Here is a 24,818-nt window from a genome sequence, read left to right on the forward strand (position 1 = left end):
CTAAATTGATCTCAAAATCACATACTTAGATCAATAATTCATAATGATCACATATTTAAAATAACTCAAGAATATTTAAAAGTAGTAACTACAACCTTTATTGAATCACTAACTAAAAAAGTAAAAAGCAAAACAAACCCAACCAGCTCTGAGTTTTCAGTGAACTCTGATTCAGAAATGGGAGAAAATTCAGTAACTATAAAAAACAAAAGGGGGGGCGCCTGGGTGGCTCAGTGGGTTAAGCCTCTGCCTTCGGCTCAGGTCATGATCCCAGGGGCAGGGAGCCTGCTTCTCCTCATCTCTCTCTCTGTCTGTCTCTCTGCCTATTTGTGATCTCTCTCTCTGTCAAATAAATAAATAAAATCTTTAAAAAAAAACAAAAAAAACAAAAAAAAAAGGGGGGGGGAAGTGAACCTACTTCAAAAGATTAAAAGATGGGTCTGTTCTACCCACTGTAGTGGGTTTGAACATTTTCTCTTTACTCTGTAATGGCCCAAATTCTAGCAATCTCTTAAACATATGAAAACATTAGAAAGTATACACATATTACTAGAATGCATTAAAGTTATTTTAGAAAAAAAATTTAGCTTTTAATGAGCCAAAAAGGTCAAGGCAAAATTAAAGAGTAAACACAAGGAAAGCAGAAATCAAGAAATAATAAATGTAAAAGTCTGCATTAGTAAACAGATAAAAAAAAAATTCCTAATGGTATGCAATAATGTCTCCCAATGTATCTAGCTGCCCAGAGGTAGCTACAGTTATCAATGTCTTGCACATTCTTCCAACATTATTCTATGTATATACAAGCCATTGGAGGTATTTCAGAAACAAAAGCAAAAGCACAAAGGAAACATCCATTTTGGGGGATAGTACCTTCCTTTTTATTAAAACACACACACACGAAAATGTGATACATATATATGTGTACACACACACACACACACACAGAAGTATTACTCAACCTTAAAAAGGAAGGAAATCTTGTCATTTGTAACAACATGGATGAAACTGGATGGCATTTTGCTAACTGAAGTAAGCCGGACAGACAAAAGACAAGCAATGCATAGTATCACATATACATAATTTTTTTTTAAAGGAAAAAAGTCGAATTCATAGAAACAGGAATAGAAAAGAAGCCTCCAGGAACTGGGAGGTGTGGGAAATAGGGAAAGGTTGGTAAAAGAAATAAGAATATAAACTTTCAATTAAGGTCTAGCTCGGGGGGTGTGAGAAATGAAGGCAGCATTGCTTATCTGAAAGCTGCTAGGAGAAAGACATTAAAAGTTCTCATCAGGATACATACTCAAAAATCTTTCTGTGTGCTGAACAATGTTGACTTATTGTGATCATTTCACAATACATATAAATATCAAATTATGTTGTGCATCTGAAACTAATAATGTGTCCAATTATACTCAATTAAAAATTTAAATAAACTTAAAAGTGTTTTTAAAAGGATGAATAAGGTCTGAGAATCTAATGTGTAACATAATGGTTACGGCTGATGACACTGCACTGTATAACTGAAATTTGCTTGAAGAGTAGAACTTAAATGCTCTCAACAAAACAAAACAAAAGAAAATGTGAGGTGATAAATGTAGTAACTTGATGAGGAAAAGAATCCATTCACAGTGAATCAAATCATCACATATACTTTTAATATCTTAACATTTTGTTGATTATACTTCAATAAATCTTTGGAAAAAACACATTTTGTCTTGAAAATCATTCCACATTAGCACATAAAAATGTTCTAAATCTGTAGATTTATTGTAATGGGTGATATAAAAAACTAAAATAGTGTAATGGAATACCATAACCAACAAAAGAGGAAAATAACCTATCTTCCTGCGGGCCTTAGGATACAAAGTTCTGTTTGGCAGTTTTATAATTGCTGTTCTGCTACTAGATAATTAGAGTTAAATAACCCTTTGTACACTGGGCTAGAAAACTTATTGCATGGTTAATATCTATGATTTCAACTTCCAAATAATCTCTCAATTTCCAAAACATGACTCCTGTAAGCTAGGATGGTTTACAGGTGGTGAACTTGGGAGAAGCTTGCATTTGGATCTCCTTGCTTCCAATTTCCTCCTGGACTTAGCTCCATCAAGTATCTCCCTCTCTACTGGATTTCCCGCTCTTCTTTTAAATCCAATCAAGTATCAAATCTTTTTAAAAAATAAAAACCTGAAAACAACCCCCATTATGTACATGTTTAGAAAGCTTATCATATATTTCCTTAATATTTATTCAAACCCAGCCTTAAATTAATCTAGCTTCCTCAGCCAAAACACCAAAAAGCTGTTTTGTTGAAGTCACCAATAGCTTGTTAACTGCCAAATTCAATAAAAAGGTTTTTCAGACAATCCTGCCTCTGAAGTTTCCTTTGTGGGACTCTGTTCTATCCATCACTTAAATACTTGTATTTCCCAGCGATCTACCTGTAACCATTTCCTCTTGTCAGTCCAGGTTAGTAGTCTTTTACTTACACTTTCATTTAGTTGATGAATCCTAAATCTTTCAATCATTACCTCAAGCCTTTCTACATATAACTACCTATTATGCATCTCTGGATACCCAATAAAATCGTCAAATGAGGGGCGACAGGGTGGCTCAGTGAGTTAAACCCTCTGCCTTCGGCTCAGGTCATGATCTCAGGGTCCTGGGATCTGAGCCCCGCATCAGGCTCTCTGCTCTGTGGGGAGCCTGCTTCCCCCTCTCTCTTGTCTGCCTCTCTGCCTGCTTGTGATCTCTGTCAAATAAATAAATAAAATCTTGTAAAAAAAATCATCAAATGAATGTATCCATCTGTAAACAACCACTTTCTTCACTGATCTCAAAGATTTCCAATCAGAGGCACTAGTACTACTATTTAACCAGCTGTTCAAGGCAGAGCCTACCCAGAAGTCATGCTGGACCATCTTCTGGCTTTTCTCTCTTTATCCATAGAGTCCCCTAATATATTCACTGAACCCAATTTTAGCTAGGCCCCTCATAATTTGAAGACTGTAATACAACTCATTCCACTGCTGATCCTTCCTGCTTATATTTCAATGTCCTTTCACACCAAAGACCAAGTAGTCTTTCTGAAACACACACTGATCATTTCCTTACCTTACCTCAAATATTCCAAAGGTCTTTTAAAAAAGAATATTATGATGGTTTTCCATCTCCACCCAATACGTTCAGGGTAAGGTATTTCAAAATCTAGTCACTGCTTATCTTTGCAGCCTTACTGAAGGCCATCTTTCCTCATGCACCCAAACCTCCAGCAATTCCAAATTATTGGCTGTTTCCTATATACACATTATCTTGACAACTCCATGGCTCTCCATCCCTTGTTTCAACTAGCTGATTTCTATTTGTCTGTCAAATACTGGTTAAAAAGCTACCCCTTGGAAAATTATCTTTAATCCCTCTTGGCTAAATAAGGCGATGACTTATATACCTGTACCACTCCATTTTCACAGCCTTCATCATCCTCTGCTGAAAGTGCTGGCTGACTTATTTAATCACAGCTAACAGACAAGCAACTTAAAAGCAGGAAATGGTGTTTAGCGCAGTCCTGGGAACACAGCAAACACTCCCTAAATGTTACTGAATAAATGATGCAAAAGAGGATGCTTTAAGCCACTTCTCTTAGTCCTTTCAACCCTATCATTCTCTGACTGTCTTGCATTAATGGTAAAAATAAAAATAGGGCGCCTGGGTGGCTCAGTCGTTAAGTGTCTGCCTTCGGCTCAGGTCATGATCTCAGGGTCCTGAGATCAAGGCCCACATAGGGTACCCTGCTCAGGAAACCTGCTTCTCCCTCTGCCCCTCCCTTGGTTGTGTTCCCTCTCTCTCTGTGTCTCTCTCAGTCAATAAATAAATAAAACCCTTAAAAAAATAGTAATAAAAATAATAATAATAATAATAATAATAATAGGTGCTGAGAGTTGTTCACAAGAAATTTAAAATTTTTATGTTTACAACTTGGTGGCAATCTTTAACATGGAGTGAATTAATGCTCATCCAGATCCTTCTAAGCCAATAATGACATTAAATTTCAGTGCATTAATTTTTACTAGAATGTATCTTAAATTGCAGTCCTTGCACTTGTATTCACATGTCTTAAGATATCTTGATGTGGGGGTGCCTGGGTGGCTCAGTGGGTTGGGCCTCTGCCTCTGGCTCACGTCATGATCCCAGAGTCCTGGAATCGAGCCCCGCATTGGGCTCTCTGCTCAGTGGGGAGCCTGCTTCCCCCTCTACCTCTGCCTGCTGCTCTACCTACATGTGACCGCTCCCTGTGTCAAATAAATAAATAAAATCTTAAAAAAAAAAAAAAAAGGTATCTTGATGTGAATAGCAGTTATATATATCCTTAAGTAAAAATTTAAGATTAATTTCATATTCTATTACTACCATGACCACCTCTACCCCAGACAACCTTTTTTTAATAATCTGTTTCTAGTATTAACCTATGATTACTACTACATGGAAAAGGGTTTACTTTTAATAATGGTTAACCATGAAACGCTTTTAAATTCAAAGTAAATGAGAATGATAATAATGTTCAGTATACAAAGACCATGGAAATCAGTGCTAAAATGGCGATAGGGAGAATGCGGGAATGGGAGCTTAAATCATTATTAGTCCATTTAAAACAATCTTCATATAGAAAAATAGCCTTAAAGACAAAATGGGGCCATAATGTACTGCTTACCTTTAAAGCGCCATAACACAATCCATACAGTAAGGCAACTGCCACAATGCTGCAGATGAAACTGTAAAGTGCTGCAAGCAAGCTTGTAGTGGCTGGACAGGAAAGGGGGAAAAATTAATATTTTATATACATTTACGGAAAAAACACATCTTAACAGTATTTAAAATGCTATAATACTGACTACAATGAAATATGTACTCATTTGACTTTAGAAAATTCAGTTATGTCAAATTCAGTTACATCATCCTATCCTTCGAGAAGATTCTGAAATGACAAAGGTTTATTACCCACAATTTTTGATAAAAGACAAAATATATTCACCTTGTAAGTAATGAACATTTATACATGGCAGAAAAAATTTTACCTATATTATGCTTTGAGACTTTATCTTCTTATTTACAAAAGTATGGGAAAATGAAGCTGACAGAAACTTAAAAGAACTGGCAATGTATTAAGTATTCATCAAAAGATATTAGGCTCTGTAAATAGAACCTACATTACCCAAGGAAGTAAGTTTATTTTACCATGTGTCAATTAATTCTCACAAAGTACAGATCTGACTAATTACTAACAACAACAAAAAAACAGATCCACCTCAAAACTTGACAGCTATAAACAAAAGAATTAAACTGTAACATTTTCTTACACCACACACAAAAATATGCTCAAGATGGATTAAAGACTTATAATGTAAGACATAATATAAGATATTATAATATAAGACTTATAATGTAAGACAATATAAGACATAAAGTCTTATAATGTAAGACTTTTAAAAGAAAACAGACAGTAATGTCTTAGACATCAGCCTTAGCAATACTTTCCTGGATCTGTCTCCTCAAGCAAAGGAAACAAAAGGAAAAATAAACAATCAGGACTACATCAAACTCAAAAAGCTTTTGCAGAGTGCAGGAAACTAACAACAAAACAAAAAAGGCAACCTACTGAATGGGAGAAGGTCATCTGCAAATGACACATCCGATAAAGGGTTAACATCCAAAATATCTAAAGAACTCACACACCTCAACATGGGCAAAAACCATAAGTAATCTGATTAAGATCTACAAAAGACCTTAAAAGACATTTTTCTAAAGAAGGTATATAGATGGCCAACAGACACATGAAAAGACATTCAACATCACTGATCATCAAGGAAATGCTAATCAAAACCACGGTCAGATATCAGCTCATACCAGAGTGGCTACTGTCAAAAAGACAAGGAGCAAGTGTTGGCAAGGATGTGCAGAAAAGGGAACACTCATACACCTGTTCATGGGAATGTAAATTGGTGCAGCCTCTAAGGAAAACAGTATGGAAGTTCTTCAAAAAAATAAAAAATGGAACTATCATATGATCCAGTTAATTCCATTTCTGGTTATTTATGCAAAAAGAATGAAAACACTAATTCAAAAAGATCATGCACTCCTATGTTTACTGCAGCATTATTTGTAATGGTCAAGACATGGAAGCAAGGTAAGTCTCCATCAACAGATGAAGAGATAAAGACTCAGCCACAAACAAGACTGAAATACTGCCACTTGCAACAACATGGATGGACCGACAGGGCATATCCTAAGTGAAACAGGTCACACAAAAAAAGACAAATGCCATATGATTTCACTCACATGTAGAATCTAAAAAACAAAATCAGAAACAGACACACAAATATGTAACAGACTGGTGGCTGAGAACCGGGGCGGGGCTGGCAAGATAGGTGAAAGGGATAAAGAGACAAACTTCCAGTTATAAAATAAATAAATCACAGAATGTAAAGTATTACATAGGGAATACAGTCAATAATATTGTAACAACTTTGAAGAGTGACAGATGATAATGACACCTACAGGGGTAAGCATTTTTTTAATGTATGAAATTACTGAATCGCTATGTCATATACCTGAAACTAATATAATACTGTATGCCAACATCAACTACACTTAAATAAAAAACAAAAAAAAATTTTTAATTCTATTCTTACAAGTGGAAAAAAACAGAGTCAATGGGATTACTAATAATAAGCACTAGGGGACAGCTAAAATAGCTCTCCTTTATTTTTAAAATATGGATAACAGATTCTGTTCATAGTAATTTTATATGATAACCATGAAAAAAAAACCTACAGGAAAAAATCTTCTTTAGGAGGTTTTAAAAAACTAGTATCTTGCACAAGTTTTTAACAATATATGATGAAGCTCACTATTATCAATATCCTACCCTAAGTACCCTCCATACCCTATATACTTAAAACAGTCTACTACCCATTAAGCTATGCTAAATTTAGACCAGCCCAGTCTTTATTCATTCCCCTTCAAAAATTTTTCAAAACACAGAGATACTTCTAAAAATCTTATTTAGGATAATACTTTTACTAAAAGCATCTGGTTTTTGGTGTTTCTATTCTAAAGAAATAACAGTGCTCTGAAACCACATTCAGAGACATATCAAATACACATACTAGTTCAAAATCCAAATATAATGCTACGTATCAGGGGTCAATCTATTTGGGATATATATAACATTTATAAATATTTCATAAGTCTATGAAGACATCATCTAAACTCACTACAACTTTTAGTTTTAGGCAACAGTACTTGATCATTTCTTATAAAGTAATTCCATTATTCCTGGATCTTTCAATAAAGTGGCAGCCTTGACTACTTCTTCCTATCTATGAAGTAATTCCTGCTCAGTCTTTAATTATTAAATAATTTCCTTTTTCTAATTTCAATTCTACTGTTAAGGTATTTTAATGTTACTTTATTAATTAATAATCTGTAAAAGTAATACTAGAATCTGTAATTTTTAAAAGGAATAACTCACCATTACCACCAAAGATATGAATATCCAATTGCTCACAAAGGTACATTACAAATGTATTCACCTGAGGCAGGAGACCAATGAAAAATACTATTGGGAAACAGAGTGTAAACACTACAGAAGAAAAGAAAGGCATATTAAAAACATTTACACAACATCTATGCTTTTGTTCATTTTAAGATTATATGTGATTAAGAGAAAAATCCAAAATGAATATAAACTGGTAAGCAGTTTTTTTAAAAAATCATCTTAAATTATTTCTATGTAATTGCTTGGGTATTAAATAATTTTTTCAATGATAAAGAATAGCTTTTAAAATTACTTCAATCATCTTCATATAATAGTTATCTGAGATACAGAATCCAAAGGAAAATTTCCATCACATCTACTTTGAGAACAAAAGAATTACTATAATATTTATTCATCATTAACTTTTTTCATTCAAATAGTTTTGTTCCTCACTGAGAGGATTATAATAAATAGCAAAGTAAGCCTATTAAAACCATTTTTAACTATATAATTGATCTATTTATTAGGGAACTATTTGTGTACAAATAAATTAATGTTAGATCTGAAACACTTTAAAGATGACTCACCTATAACTAAATCCCTGGCTGATATAAACACCAGTGGATTAGTGAAAGTTATTCCATATAATTTGAACTTGGTTGTAGTAAGGTTTCTGCTACCATAATCCAAGAGCCAAATAAGACCACAACACAAACAGAAATAAACTGGTCTACTGTAGGCAATGATACGATTATGGCCCTGAAAATGATATTAAAAAAAAAAAGTCAGGTTAGTTGATTTTAACACTCACAACTAGCTACTGAGATCTTTGATAGCTTATATTCTAAGGATTCAAAAATGTATCTATGTGGAAGCCAAGTTGCTAACTGTGGCAGAAGGAAATCACAAATAAGGGAAGGAAGAAGAAGAGACTGAACCCTGTGACACTGGACTGATATCAGAGGTATCAATATGAACTTTTCATTTTTAATATACACACAAATTGACAGAAGATGTGTGTACACACATATGCATGCACATATGTATATACACAAATATATTTCCTAGCTTTAGCCATTGCGAGGACCTAGAAGCAATGACATTCTAGAATAAAGATTACTAGTCTCAAGATCTTAGTTTATAAATTACATTATTGACTAAAAAAACTCAAGTCTTCACAGAGAAAAGGCTGGTTTGGGCCTAGGGTAGGTAAAGCATATACAGATGAGCCTGGAATGTACTATTGTAAAAAGGAACGAAGTACTTAAAAGACTGATAAGGATATGTCAAAAGGACAGAGAGGGCAGCTTGGTGGGCTCCCAGTGGCCAAATCAGAGATAATTTGTGCCTCAAAATAAACATTAGTAATATTATAGTGCACTGAATAAAATATGAATCAATACCATACAAATAGGTAAATACAGAAAGAAAAGTTCTTCCTTACAGTAAAAAGTCAACTAACAAATGTGGAAGGAATGAACTAGAAAATCACTATTTGGCAACCATGAAATGATAACTAACTCAGGCAAGAAATATCAATAGATTTTTACTGAAAACAAGTAGGTGGAAGTGGGGCAAGGGGACATATATGAAATCCCCAAATAGCTCCCTACCAGACACTTATTAACTCCAGAAGAAATATGGTAACATTACAATCATTAGTGGTTCTCAAGGGAGTGGGAGGGAATTTTGCCCCCTAGAGGACATTTGGCAATGTCTGAAGACATGCTGGTTGTCACAACTGGGGAGTATGCTACTGGCATCTAGTGGATGGAGGTCAGAGATAATGCTAAACATCCCATACTGTATGGGACAGCATCCCTCCTCGCATAGATTCTCAACAAAGAAGTGTCCAGCCTCAAAAGTTAATACTGTGGAGTTTGAAAAACCCTGCAGATACTACCCTCAGCCAAAAATGAAAGTTAACATCACCAATAAAAGGATGAATCAACATCACATGCTTCCTGAAATGATGCACTGAGAAAAACACATCACTTTCATAATTTTCCTTCCAAAAACGCATATCCTGTATCTAATCAAGAAGAAAACATCAGACAAACTCAAATTAAGGGATGGTGTACAAAATAAATGCCATGTACCCATCAAAAGTGTCAATATTGTGAAAGACACAGAGTGAGGAACTGCTCCAGATTAAAGGAGGCTAAAAATAGTAAACGCATAATCAGGAATTTACTATTGCCAACTGAGTCAACAGGAAATGCCTGAGTAAGATCTGTAGACTAGAAAATAGTATTCTATCACTGTTCAATGTCCTGATTTTAATAATTATATTGAAATTGTAAAGGATGCCTCTGTTTCTAGGAAAATACATGGGTGTATTTAGAGGTAAAGGGGCACTGTGTTTACAATCCACTCTCAGAAAAGCACATGTGGAATGGACGGGGTGGGGAAGGGGTGATGGAAAAAACTAGGAAGGGAATAGGCAAATACGGTAAATGTTCACACAGGATCTGGGTGAATGGCATCAAGAATCCTTTGTGCAAGCCTTGCAACTTTTCAAATTATGTCAAAATCTGAAGTTTAAAATCTGAAGTAAAAAAAGAAAAAGCTGCCATATATCATACACTTCAAAAGCATTCAAAAGCGTATTAAACAATCAGTTGAAAGAAAATAATTTGTTTCCCTGTTCTGTTTTGCTCATCCACAGTCACTATATAAGTATTCCAGTGTACAAATTATTATATTCAAGAAAGAAGACATCATCATAAACTGTTTTAGGAGTCTGTTTTTGCACTATTTTAAAGAGAATGCCCTTTAGTCTATTAAAGACTATGTTGAGTTTTAAAATTGGATCACACTTCATAAAAAATACCATTTAGCAGCTAATACTCTTTACAAAGTCACAAAGTGAATAATAAGGTTTTTAATCTCTTTAGTGTCCACAGGTCTAAACACGTGATCAGTTTATTCCTTCTTTAGTCTTGCTCTTAATGATTACCTAAGCAAAAGAATGTACAGTTCTCCTTACTTCAAAATTCTATTTTTCAATACTTACTCGTGATTTATTCTTCAAACTTTGTTAAATTTAAGTTATTAAATAACTATGAGTTTATAGGAACCATGTCTACTTCATTGGTAACCTCCTCCTGAAACAGGCTGTCAAAAAATGAATTATTATGCTCATTTTCAACTAAGACTTAGATTCCACAATTAGAATGCCATTTTATTTCACGCTAATAAATCACCTCTCTTTCTAGTAGAGTCAAAACTTAGATGAGAAAATAATAACATAAATCTTAAATCAATCTGACATATGACCAAAAGAAGGTTTCGATGAATGTTAGAGTACTGTAAGTTACAGGCATATTAGAGTGACTTACGTGTCTGGGAGAAGAAGAATCTGGTTGAACACTCTAAAAATTAAACAAAAGAAAGATTATCCTACTGAGATCCTGGTAACTTTTTAAGCAACTTTCAAAATGCCGGAAATAATTTTAAGTAAAGTAATTCCATAGCTAAGAAGTGACCTACATTAAATCTGCTGAAATAACAGAAGATGAAACTCCAGACACTGGTGTCACTCACTGTGTTAGCAGAGAGATCTCAAATCTTTCCTGACTCTTAAGTTTACTACAATTAATTAAAAATTTGCAAATAGCTTAACACTTCTGAAATCGTATATGGTAGGCAGTCTATCTTACTCTTCGGCTCATTACTACATGTAAGTATAGTTGAAGTAGGATGCTTTCTTGTATGATACCATTCCATTCGGGATATGCACAAAATATGGGTTCGTTTATAAGAAGAATTCTAGTTCAGCCCACAAATTCCAAGGCTTACTAAATAATTCCATTGTATCTGTATTAAACTTATTATCGGAATTTTCACATCAAAATCTTCAAGTTAAGCTGTCTCCCTGTAAGAGATTTTATCAACTTTCTTTAAAAGCATTTAAAAGGTATTTTGCAGCCACTTCCCAAATCATGACTTTTCTCCCAAGTTCCAGCTCATTTCTAACAGCATACCAAACCATTTCATTAGGATGGTCTATGACCGCCCTACAAGTCTATGACGGACCAGCTTAGTGAGTCTGGCATGTGACCCTTGGCTGGATGAGACCAGGTAAGCTCTAAACTCAATTCCAACATCTGGACTCTAAAAACTTCTGGTCCAGTCTTTCTTTCTTCTCTTAATGGTATTACCATTCTTCTGGTCAACTAGATTTTTTTAAATCTAAAAAAAAAAAAATTTTTTTAATTTCAGTCATCTTTTACCTTTCAGGTTCTAACCAGATTAACCTGAAACAGTGGACAAAACTAACGAGACAAGAGACTGAAGCAAAGGAATGAATCTAATAGTTTATGGTAATAAAAGAGATGGTTTATAGTGGTTGGAATAGAAAGAATAAAACCAGAAATTCTGACAAAGAATCACTAAATTTAATCAAAGGGACCTATTATTATTATAATAGATACAAATATAGAAATATATATTTATATATATAATGTAATTATTACTTGTTATTAGGCGTCGAGAAGTGAGGAACAGAAGAGGCTTTAGGATTTTGAGTCAATATACTACTGTCAAAAGCAAAGGAACTAGGAAAGAAAAATATTTACCAGAAGATGACGATGTGCTATTTTTAAAATGTGCCAAACTGCCTGTTAGGTATATAGGACTAAAGCTTGTGAGAAAAATGAAGACTTTGAGATATAGATCTGGACACGATTCATACATAAGGGCAACTAATAAAGTAATAAAAGAGGGTGACTTCACCGGCAAGGAGTCGCAAGCTGAAAAGAGGGCCAAAAAGAACCCTAAAAAATTCTTATAAACTAAGAAGTTGTCCAAAGACAAAGGCATCAACAAAGGAAATTAAAGTTATCTGAGAAGTAGGAAAATCATCAGCATAGCATAAAGGCAGATCAAAAATGAGGTTTTATACAAAGAGAAGACAGTATTCATAGGTACTAAATGATACAACACTCAAAAAGAATGAAGAATGAAAAAGGACACAGATTTGGCTACTGGAGATTATTAGCCCATAAGGACTATAATTTCAGTACTGCAATGAGGAAAAAAGCAGGAATGGGTCTTGAAGAAATGGAGTTGACACAAGTAGTCTTTCTGGATGTGTATCTATAAACAGAGAAAGGACAGCTAACAGTATGAAAAGAACTAAACAAACAGATTTCAGGATGGGGGAGAGTTCTGCATGTTAGCATATACTGGGTGAATAACCAATATAGGCAAGGGTTTTTACTAGCGCAGAAGAAAAAGGAAACAGTCTACATTAACAGTCCATATTGATTTTGCATGGAAGGTGAAAAATTAGGTATTTGATTTTTTCCCTTTTTAGAAAGCTTAAAGTTAATAACATTTGGCTACTGTTTAAAAAGCAAAGGGATATCAATCTTCTGCCTTCAGTGTCCCCAAGAACATACAGCCTTGCCATTACTATATCTAACCAATGATGGATTTTAATAAATTTAATCTACAGAATAGAAGACTTAAAATATGGGAGTGGGAAAGATGATGTTCATATTTTTTAAACAAATTTCAAGAAAGCTGGGGTGGCTGGGTGGCTCAGTCGGTTAAGTGGCTGCCTTAGGCTCAGTTCATGATCCTAGGGTCCTGGGATCCAGCCCTGCATCAGGCTCCTTGCTCAGAGGGAAGCCTGCTTCTCCCCTACCTGCCATTCCCCCTGCTTGTGCTTGCTCTCTCTGTGTCAAATAAACAAGTGAAATCTTTAAAAAAAAATAAAATAAAAATTTCAAGCATGTTAATTCTCATTTTTAACAAATGCCCAAATATTTTAATACCAGCCCCCCAAAATAGTTCTTAGGAAGCTTCATTTACATATCATTATTTTTTAAAGTTTTTATGTCCCCTTTGTTCCCTATCCAATCTAATATAAACATCTAGGGAAAATAAATCTAAAAATTAACAGCTTACTATAATGCAATGAATTATACAAAACGTCTGCTTTTTATCACAAATATTATTCCCTATTCTGAAAAGAAGAGTGATGCTGGTACCTTAAGTAGTGAGTATTGACAGCTGGCTATCACTAGGCAGAACTGGAAGACCCAGATATCTCTGAAGAAGCCTTGTATGAGAAGAATAGATCCCAAAAAAGCCACAAGAATAGCCAGGATGACAGCTAACACATTTTCCAGAATTTCACGATTTCTGTAGACAGAAAAATTTACGAGTAAGTATATCATCAATATAAGAAATTAGAGTGAAAAAAGGGGGAAGACATCATTAGGAAGTTCACACCATGCTTGCTGACATGCTTTTCTTGTACTGGTTTTGAATAAGGTTTTAGCACATACTGAAAGAGAAACTAGTCTGTATTTAAAATTAACAAAAAACCTTATGTAGAGATAAAGCATGCTATGGTAAGTGAAGTTCTAATTAAAGACATAATATTAGTTTTAATTTCTGTTTCAAAAGGTTACTTTTCTTTAACATCTGTTTTTTTGTAACATTTGTTGCTTAATAACTAAGTAACCAACTTGAAAAGGATACATGCAAAGAAACATGTTTAAAAAACAAAATCGCAAAAGTTTCTAGAAAATTAAAATGAGAAGTTATTTTATATGACAAAGTTTATAACCAAATTTTGAACCAAGTGATTTCATTTTCCGCATCTTGAAACCATCTGAGATAACCTCAAAACTAATTCACTAGAATTACTTAAATATAGGCTATTGCATATAGTGAAAATGAAGGCAGTAATAAAAAACCATCAGTATTGTCTCTATCAAAGCTGCTGAGACAGTTCTGTATTTTATTAAACTGAGTAAATTAAACAATGTGATAACCCAGATATTACATGTACCAATGAAGATGATTTTTTTTGTCATACCAAAAAATAATCTCATTACTTCTTGGGGAAATTTTATTCATAAAATGCTGGATACTTGCGAAAAGTCTTGTTTTTAAAAAACATTTACCAACATGGAAACATGCTCGGTGTATGTGCTATATAAAGAAAGCAGGGCATAAAATGGTATGCATAGGAAGATAAAAGTTGTTATTTAGAAGCATATACACATAGGTTAAAAAAGACAATATATCAAAATGATACTACTACTAATGTTCTCTCTGGGTAAAATTACGATGGTTGGCCTCTTCTTGTCTTAAAAATCTTCCTATACATTTTTAAATTTTCTAGAATAGGTAAAGAATTATTTTCACAATTCATAACTTGTTTTTTTTTAAATTTTAAACTTTTTAAATTGTTGTTTTTTATTAACTTGCTTTTTATGAACTTGCTTTTTCATTAAGTCAATGCCATGTTCATAATCATTAATTGACCTAATTCACAAACATCTCTGTACTAATTCATTTTATAGTCTTCTTGGATGAAAACAAGTTCAATAGTACTTTCAAATCAATACACTGGCATTCTCATTCGTTCTTCTATTGCAGCTGTCCGTCAGCAGTTCTGCCGCATCATATACCGTCTGTAGTTCTCATCACTGAACGTGTGCTCCCCTTACACTTCTGTTAGTTTTTAAATTTTTGACGAATTCGGTTTATCAACTTTGTTTACTGTTTTTGCTGTCATATCTACAAAATTCTGCCTACCCCATGTCACAAAAATTTCCTCTTACTGTTTTGTTTGGTTCAAGGAATTTTATTGTTTTAGATTTTAATATAGACCTATAATCCATTTTGAGTTGATTTTCATAGTTTTCTAATATGGTGTAATGCAAGTATAAAATTTTTTTTTTTTCACATGAAAATCGAATGGTCCCTAGACCATTTGTTGAAAAGCCTACATTTCTCTACCTAACTGATTTGGGATATTATTTTGATGCCATTTATGCCTAGAGTTTCCTCATAGGCAGGTGTTTAACTATAATTTCCATTTAACAGATATAGTAGCATTAAGGTAATGTATCTTTCAGAATGAACTATGATGATTTCTACCTTTCAAGAAATCTGTCCATTGTCAAACTTATTTACATGTAGCAGATCATAATATCCTCTTATAACATCCGTAGACTCTACAGTGATATCCTATCTCATTCCTGTTAAAGCAAATTGAATCTTGTCTCTTCTCTTCTTTTCCCCCCTTAATCAGCCTGGCTACAGTTTCATTAATTTAATTGAACTGCCCCTCTCCCCACTTGCACTCTGTTTCTCTCTGGCTCTCTAAAATAAATAAAATAGGGCACCTGGGTGGCTCGGTGGGTTAAGCCGCTGCCTTCGGCTCAGGTCATGATCTCAGGGTCCTGGGATCGAGTCCCGCATCGGGCTCTCTGCTCAGCAGGGAGCCTGCTTCCTCCTCTCTCTCTCTGCCTGCCTCTCTGCCTACTTGTGATCTCTCTCTGTCAAATAAATAAATAAAATATTTTAAAAAATAAAAAATAAAATAAAATAAATTAAATAAAATATCTTTCATGTCTTAACTTTTTTAACATACAGAGTACAAATATACTTGTTTGAATGTCTTTGACAGTTAATTCTAACATCTGTGAAAATTACAGGTTGGTTTCGATTGATTCATTATTTCTCTCATGAATCATGTTTAACTGTTTCTTTGCATGTTTGGTAATCTTTGGTTGGATGTCGTGGGGGATCCTTTGACTGGATGCCACTGTGAACATTTTTGGTCATGACGATTTTCAGATTTCTATTAATTTTCTTCAACTTTGTTTTGCTACTTGGAAACAACAGTCTGATCATTTTAGGGCTTGCTTTCACAACTTGTTTGGTGAGTCTGAAGCAATGCCCATGTTAGGGCTAATTATTCCCCACTTTTTTAGGCAAGACTTTCCTGAGTACACAATGCACCATAAAAATGTGAATTACGAGTTTCTTCAATCAGACAGGCAGGAACAGGCACTATTCCTATCCCTGTGTGTCAGGCACTGTCCATCTACTTCTTTCACATGATTCTTACCCTGGCCTCAGGTAGTTTCTTCACATACATTCACTTATCCGTACTCTGCTGAAGAGTTGTGGAGACCCACTGCAGAACTGAGGTTCTCTCTGTGAACAGTAGTCCTCTCTCTGATACTCTGTCCTCGCTGTGTTGGGTCTCCCTGTACTCATAGCTCTGTCTCCTCAACTCAGGAAGTCTGCTGGGCTCCACTTCAGTACCTTCTCCCTATGTCGGAGCCAGCGAGGAAGACAGGGAACTCTCTTAAGGCAGTAAGCTGGGACAATGTAGGACCCACATAATGCATTTCCCATCTCTCAGGAATCACTGTCCTTTGCCGTCTTATCTCCAAAGTCTTAAAAAACCACTGGTTCAGGCATTTTGTCTCTTTTTTCGTTGTTTCAGATAGGAGAGTAAATCCAATCTTTGTTACTCCAGTCTATAGGAAGCACCAAGTTGTAATAGACTAATACTTTTCATTCTTAAGACTAGTACTATGAAATAGGGAAAGAGAAGTTTCCTCTTACACCTTTTATATTTAGAGTCATATTACTTATAACCTATGATCATTAATACTGGCTTTTAAGTATAGTTCCATGATTCCTACTGATGATAAAAAGGATTTTTTTTTAATAAACATACTAAAATTGCCACAAAAAAAGTTTTTAATGGATTTAGGAGAGTCAACGTTTGGGAGCTCTATTAACTTAAATTTTACCTCAAAAGAACCAAAATAGAAAACATTTTCCAAAATGATAACCAAGTAAAAGCCTCAGTGGGTAATTAGGTTCATTTCAATTTAAAAATAAAATCTACACATATCTTTGATATCACACTGTATTCTCACCTATCAAACAGGGCCAGAAGTGTGAGTCTGTCAAAGTTAATGCCGATCCACAGCTGGGGTAAGATCCAAAAGCGGTAATAGTGTTTGACCTTTTGAGCAGCTTCTTCTGTTGGACCGTAAGTAGCTGCCAAGTCAGGGCTTAGATCAATGTCTTGTTGCTCCAACAAATCTGTATCGATGGTCAATAGTCTGTTCAATCGAATCTGCGGAAGAGAGAGCTAAAAGAAAGTCAGTGCTGAAAGCCTCAAAATATCTTTAGTTAAGTCATGATTCAAGGGCTACTCAATCAGCTTGATCAGATGATCTAAGTCCCCTTAATTCTCTACATTTCTAGATATTTTATGATCATTAGAAACTATAAAAGGTGATAATGGGAAGTAAAGCAAATTAGTCAATCAGTCCTTTGGAAAAGCTGTATTGGGGAAAGTGTTTCCAATCTTAACACTGTGTGATTGTAGAGCTAGGGAATCCATTAAAATCACTTAATGTGAATCATTAGTGGCTTCTCTAAGCCCTGCCACTATGGCCTTTTCTCAAAGCTATAAACTTCATTACTGTGCTAAACCTAAGCTCCTCTGGATTGGATTTGAAGCCTTCAACTCTCATGCCTTCCTACAGTCTCTTATCACTGTTGTTTTCAAATACCTCCTACGCCCCCTTTTTTTCTTTTGTTTTGGCAGGCTACTCTTGGAGGCTATACAGGAAATTACCACATTACATTTCTTTTAGCTTTAATTCACCCACTCAGCAGTTTACCAGTTTCCCCTTTCTCTGAAGGAGTCTAAAGTTTCCCTTATCTAGCACAACCCTAGCCAGGATTTCACTATCCCAAGGTTCCCATACCATTCAATAGTAGAAAACAACAACAACAACAAAATAATCATTTCCCTATTTTTGGCTTTCCTATGAAGTTTCCAAGAATATACTCCACCAAAAAAGCAAAGACAATCTTTACTTATCAAACACATATGTGGTTACAGTGAAGAAAATCTGCTTCCTATAAATAACATAAATATTTTTATCTCTAAGTATTGACAAGTACCTCCCCAGACACTTTTTTTCTTATCCTCTATTGGCACTACAGGTATTTTCAGTCAGATAATTCCTTGTTTGGGGGTTGTACTGTCCACTGCAGGACATTTTATGGTATCCCTGGTTTCTATCCATTCACAAGACACCAGTAACATTCCCCTGGCTGTGACAAGTTAAAGTGTTCTCACACACTGCCAAACGCTGAAAACCATTGTTCTATGCCAACTCACACCTATGGTCTTAAAACACAGCTCACCACTAAATCTTCTTCAGAAAGCCATTAATAATTAACCTCTTTGGCACTACATTTATTTAGAGGTATCGCTTATGTGTTTCATATAAGAATTTCATTTTATATGTTAACTAATTGAATCTAACTAAAATAAGTTAGGAAAATAATTTCATTTGTTTTGTCTTTTCTAAGTTCAATATATACACCTTGAGGGCAAAAGCAGTGTTATCTTTCTAAAACAGCCCCACCGTATCTCACATGATATACTTTTTACACAGAGATATCATCACTAAGCTTCACACAAACACACTGGTATGAGTAACTAATAATTAAGAATTAGATAATATAATATTCAAAATTATACTTTTCAAACATAAGTTTTAAGATGGCACAACCAGATTATGACATCGGTGAGCAAATGGACCTTTACATATTCTCAAAAGTGTAATTACTGATTCATACACAGCTTAGGAAACTTCCTGGGGTTTTATGTTTGTTTCCTAACAAAGGACTTACAAGAAGAGATCCACTACGAAACAGCAAAGGTGATTTTGCCAGAGTTTTCAACAAAATTGGCATTTTTTAACTTCAACTTTTCTGATCTGCATCGCTGCTTAATCTGAATGTACATCATCTTATAAAAATAAAGGAAAACCTACCACATCATGTGGATAAAATCGAACTGAGGTAGAACTGGATACATGAGAATCCGTGTCACTAAAATAAAATGAAAAAATCTTTAGGGACTAAAGAACTTGTCAAGGAACTGAAAGAAAAATAATCTTTTAACAGTTATATAATATTTACACTGTATTCTCTTTTCCAAGTACTTCAACATACAAAATAGCATTTTCCTACAGATGTGATTAAGAGCACAGCTTCTGGGCCAAAGTATTTATATTAAAAATCTCTTCATCAGCTAAATGATATTTGGGAAAGTTATCTAACCTTTTACACCTCAGTGTCCACCTAAGTAACTAACATAGGATAATAGAACCTCTTATCACAAAGTCCCTGTGAGATGGGTTTATGAAGGCAATTAACATACTGCCTGGAGCCACAACAAACTTAAGCTATACTATGACAGCTTAAACTGCGACCATTCCATTTCTATAGTCGAGAGTTTAGATTTTTGAAACTTGAGACCTTACCACATTTATGGTATAAGGAAGTGTTCTTATCCTAAATTACATTGAACAATTATTTCCACTGTTCCATCTTTCTATTGTTTCCACTGTTAGGAAATCACCTCACACTCCAATTTTTGGTCATTCTCGACAGGGTCAGTTTCAAAACTGGATTCAAGAAGCTTATTAGCAAGTATGTTCTGTCTCTCCAGCGAGTTAGGCTAAGTGACTGCAAGATCCTAGTGCTTTAAATGGCCCCTAGAAACTTTTAAAAAAATAAGTGAATTGCCCATAGATGTGTAACATTTAAATAGGTATGTCCCATTATTAAATATAAGTCCTAAAATAGGATTCAAATGATCCCTGTGAAAAAAGTGAGCTAATCACTTAATAATGGATTTCAAGGCAACAACTTGAATAAGTGAGAAAGATTAAAATTTTAGAAAAAACTTTAATACATTCTAAGTTATAACTGATTGCATGCTCAAGATTTCTATTTCTTATTTGCTCTTCTCCTAACTTCTTCCTTATCTCATAATGTCATTTCTTCGTAAGGGAAGGAGAGAAAAGAAACTAAATGTAACACATGACCCATATTTTAAGAAATTCCTCTTTCTTATAGCTGGTAAACAAATTTTAAAGCAAAAGAAAAGAAGGTCAGGTAAAAAGATATTTGACCAAAACACTTACACAGAAATAAAATTTTTAAATTACATAAAGAGAACTGATGGGTTTGAACTCAGTTGTGCATTTTCCTAATAAGCCTTTTTTTTTTTTTTTTAAAGATTTTATTTATTTGACAGAGAGAGATCACAAGTAGACGGAGAGGCAGGCAGAGAGAGAGAGAGAGAGAAGCAGGCCCCCTGCTGAGCAGAGAGCCCGATGCGGGACTCGATCCCAGGACCCTGAGATCATGACCTGAGCCGAAGGCAGCGGCTTAACCCACTGAGCCACCCAGGCACCCCCCTAATAAGCCTTTTTTAAATATGCTTTTTTATTGATCTTGCAAAGTGCATGCATGTGGGTAGCACAAAATCTATAGTTAAATTCGAAATTGTGGGAAACTACTAGCCCGCATTATAAAACCTACAGAGAATTTTTACTTAATTATTTAAAATGCAGAACAGCTTTTGTTTTAAGAATAATGCTTTCTTTTTTCCAGAGCAATAAATTCTACCTTATATCTTTGGAGACAAATGCCCAGTGACAAATTACTTAAGCCAATATGAACAAATATTTTCAAGATAACTTTCCCATTTCAAGGCCTAAAAAGCAAGGCAAATACATGCAAGTACATACATTCTCCTATGATGACTTCACACATACCAGATATTGGATGCTCTTCTTGCTGCTGGTTCAAAATTCACAAGTGACATATCACAGCCACCAGTCTCATAAAGCGTAGAAGAGAACTTACCTAGCAAATAAATGATTTTTTTAAAAAAACCATTAGAATACTCAGAATTTTTCCATCAGGAAACACTACACTTCAAACTTGTTACAACTTAAGAAAATGTACTATAAACTTTCCCCGAAATATTTGAAAAACAATGATCTGCCTGTAATTCAGCATGATGTGAAGTGAAAAGGAATGCAGAACAGTGGGGCAAAATGTCAACGTACATAATCAGGTTTTAACAGTAAGGGATTGAAGTCAGCTTTGCAATCCAGTCTCCTCTTGTCTCCTCGTGTGACATTCGCAGTTGAAGCAATCACATGAATGAACTTAATGTCGTTTAGGTGCCCGGCTAGCTCAGTCGGTAGAGCATGAGACTCTTAAAAGGCACCTGACCGCTCTGCTCTGCAAGTGGTGAGTGGCCATTTGGAAAGCTGCTTAAGTGTTAAGATGGTTCAAAACTATGAAACAACAAATTCCTGAGATTACCTTCAGAGAGTTTTGTTTTTTATTTTTCCCTTCTTTGTTTTTTTAAATAGTTAAACACAGCATAATATTAATTTCAGGTGCAGAATTCACTGAGTCATCACCTACAACACGCAGCATTCATCACAATGCACTCCATAATACCCATTACGTTTGGTTTTTAAGGAAAAAATTAAGCATCAAAATGAATCTAAGGAAGTTCTATGAATGGAGTATAATAACATTGGTGAAAATTAAATTGCAGTATTTAATGAACATTACTAATTGCATGAATCTGTAAGAATTTTATGAAAAAATTTAGTAACACCGTTTGCTGAAAATAATAAAAGGTTTAGAAAGTACATTGGGTGCAGAAAACTCTTAAAATGAACTCAATTAAGATGAAATGGTTTCTCCTAGTGAAATTTAAAAAAATCTGCAGAGTGTCTAAAACACATTCTTTACCTTGACAACCCATGGTAGCCCTATCAGAGGTAAGGAGCGTAAAGAAATGAATATGTAAGTTTCCAGTAGGGCAATAAGATGAGGTATATGACTGCAACCATTGGGGACTACTCCAGGCTGCTTCTGATTATTTTTTACTGACCTTATAAATATGATGAATCTTAAGGGCAATTTCAACTACATGGCAGGGCTAAAAGATCTCTCTTAGATGATTACAATGTAAACACGGTATAAAATAAAGACTTTTATTTAATGAAATCCTTGAAAAATAACAACAGACCCCTTACTATACTAACTATAACTAAGGATTGCAGAGTATTTCAACAATCACTTCATTCTTTAAAAGGATTAGAAATTGAAAAGTATTAAATAAGATTATTTGAGTACTTTCTATGGGTCAGACAGAATATGCAAATATTTTATTATGATTTTTCTGTAGCAGCAATTTCTTTGTCAGAATAATATACTCCTGAGACAAGTGAGGAAAAAAGCATTCTGTAAAATGTCTTCTTTACTTGCTGTTTTCCCCAGGAGGATTATTCAGCATGTGGATTTGCTAAAACTCTGCTTTTTACCACCCCCACATGCCACATTCATTGTTTAGTCATGAATCATTCACTCTTAGCACCTCAAACACAAAGCAGATTCATTAACTAAAATGAAATAATAAAAGCTGTCCATTTGGCTTCTTAGGTGTCTTACTGAAAAACTTTTAAGGTGGGGACGCCTGGGTGGCTCAGTTGGTTAAGCAGCTGCCTTCAGCTCAGGTCATGATCCCAGCACCCTGGGATGGAGTCCCACATCGGGCTCCTTGCTCGGCAGAGAGCCTGCTTCTCCCTCTGCCTCTGCCTGCCTCTCTGTCTGCCTGTGCTCACTTGCTCTCTCTCCCTCTATCTCTGACAAATAAATAAATAAAATCTTTTAAAAAAAAAAAAAACTTTTAAGGTGATTAAGGTGGTTGCAGAAATTGTTAGTGAAGAAAAAAATTAAAAAAAAAAACCTGACTTGACTGAGATTTCAAAGTTATTTTTAAATCATGTTTTAGGCTGTGCCCTCTCTTACAATGGAAAATGAAAAATTGGCTGTGCTACTATAATTAGCTTACAATAATAGAAAAAAGAAACATCTAATCAAAATCAGATTGCATAAATGCAGAATAATTATAAATCCATGTAAATGACTAAATCACAGAGTAACAGAGAGCTGGCAGGGGTTGGCTACTGTATGAAACCCAGTAAGAACTGAATGGATAAAAAATAGGTCTTTATATCACCTAATTTGTGTGTATTTTTAGAAATAACTTAATACTATATTCAAGAGAATTTAAATTATTAGAATATATTCTGAGTAATTAGGCACTGTATCAGATTTTTAATAATAGAAGTCTTGTTTGAGGAACACTGAGTATGATAAATGTTTATATGCAACTGAAACTGACTAAAGATATTATTTTTTCTAATATTCAAATGGAACCGGAAAAGAACATTAAGTCATACAACTGTATTATCTTTTATATACAGATGTCTCCTATGAAACACAGTTGCACTTCAAGTTAACAGAAACATAAAAATAAAGCATGCCCTCCCAAAAGCTCTTTAGATAAAGAAAGCTGGAGAAACTGAGTAGTTTGCTTCTTTACAAACCAATGACTAACAAGTTATAAATTTTGGAAATTTAAACAAAGCTTAAAATATATCTATGAAAAGGGAGGCTATAATTTTAACAAATGTACAATGGCTTCAACAGTGCTTTTTTTTTCCTATGAAGCTTTTGTTTACATACTAACTTTATGAACATGCTCAGGTCAGAACAAGCTAACACTGTATTAAGGCTTCATGTTCTGTTCCTAATAAAAATCCACCAAGAGAATAGATTCTCTGCATCTTTGGACTTGGCAAGTAGGATCACTTCAAAAGAAACAAATTTTATTCAGAGCATAAACTTTTATCCAAAGTGAAATGTGCTTTTAATTAATAATCCTACTTTTATTCTGTGTTGACTATTAATTTTTTTCTAATTAATATAAACTGAGGAGGATATCAATGAAATATGTCATCACATGAATTATGATTAAACACGAAGTCATCTCATCATATCCAACTCCCAGGTCATAATTAATTATATCTAACAGAATGGTTTTGTCATGATTTCAAGAAAACAGTTACTTTCTGACAAAATAAACAAGATTGGAGGCTGGAATCTCAGGCTTAATGGTACTGGCCATGAGAGCGCATCTCTAGAAATAAAAGAAAAAAATTAAGGTACCTGGTATTTCTCAGTTTTGAACATTTGATCGCTATTGCCTATAAAAATTACATTTCATTACATAAAACCATTTTTTTTTAGATAGGAGAATTTCAAATAGGTGATGCACAACAGGAAGATGAGTAAAATTAAGATACTGATTTAAAGAAAAGGACACTTGAAACATCTCCCTGAAGCCACGAATGGTGGACAAAATACACACCGGCAAGACGCTGATAAAAGGCATTAGAAATCAATGGGATCCTCTAACTCATCCTTTCAATAAAATTCCTTGCTACACTGCACAAACTGTATAAAGACTGCTCAGATAGGAAACTGCTAATCATTCTTTTTTTTTTTTTTAAGATTTTATTTATTTATTTGACAGACAGAGATCACAAGTAGGCAGTGAGAAAGGAGGAAGCAGACTCCCTGCGGAGCAGAGAGCCTGATGTGGGGCTTGATCCCAGGACTCTAGGATCATGACCTGAGTTGAAGGCAGAGGCTTTAACCCCCTGAGCCACCCAGCTGCCCCCGCTAATGCATTCTTGATGCTACTCATTTTACTTATGTACTTTGGAAAAAGGTAGTTACTAAGACAGATCATCTGCAG

At 34.5% G+C, this 24,818-nt stretch overlaps 1 protein-coding gene across 5 annotated transcripts in view; it reads right to left on the reverse strand.

The window, feature by feature from the left end:
* Window positions 1-24,818, reverse strand: part of PCNX1 (pecanex 1) — a 157,797-nt gene that overhangs the window by 47,129 nt on the left and 85,850 nt on the right. For 3 of the 5 annotated variants that reach the window (XM_059373837.1, XM_059373840.1, XM_059373839.1), the window contains 8 exons: window positions 20,962-21,052; window positions 19,168-19,225; window positions 17,245-17,462; window positions 13,537-13,690; window positions 10,879-10,911; window positions 8,125-8,296; window positions 7,532-7,642; window positions 4,712-4,803 (listed from right to left, as the gene is read on the reverse strand). In XM_059373837.1, coding sequence (XP_059229820.1) covers window positions 4,712-4,803; window positions 7,532-7,642; window positions 8,125-8,296; window positions 10,879-10,911; window positions 13,537-13,690; window positions 17,245-17,462; window positions 19,168-19,225; window positions 20,962-21,052 — 929 coding nt within the window. The remainder of the gene's footprint in view (window positions 1-4,711; window positions 4,804-7,531; window positions 7,643-8,124; window positions 8,297-10,878; window positions 10,912-13,536; window positions 13,691-17,244; window positions 17,463-19,167; window positions 19,226-20,961; window positions 21,053-24,818) is intronic. The other 2 variants (XM_059373838.1, XM_059373841.1) reach the window with 1 other exon arrangement.

The sequence above is a fragment of the Mustela nigripes genome, chromosome 13, assembly GCF_022355385.1.
Source record: "Mustela nigripes isolate SB6536 chromosome 13, MUSNIG.SB6536, whole genome shotgun sequence".
Lineage (NCBI taxonomy): Eukaryota > Metazoa > Chordata > Mammalia > Carnivora > Mustelidae > Mustela > Mustela nigripes.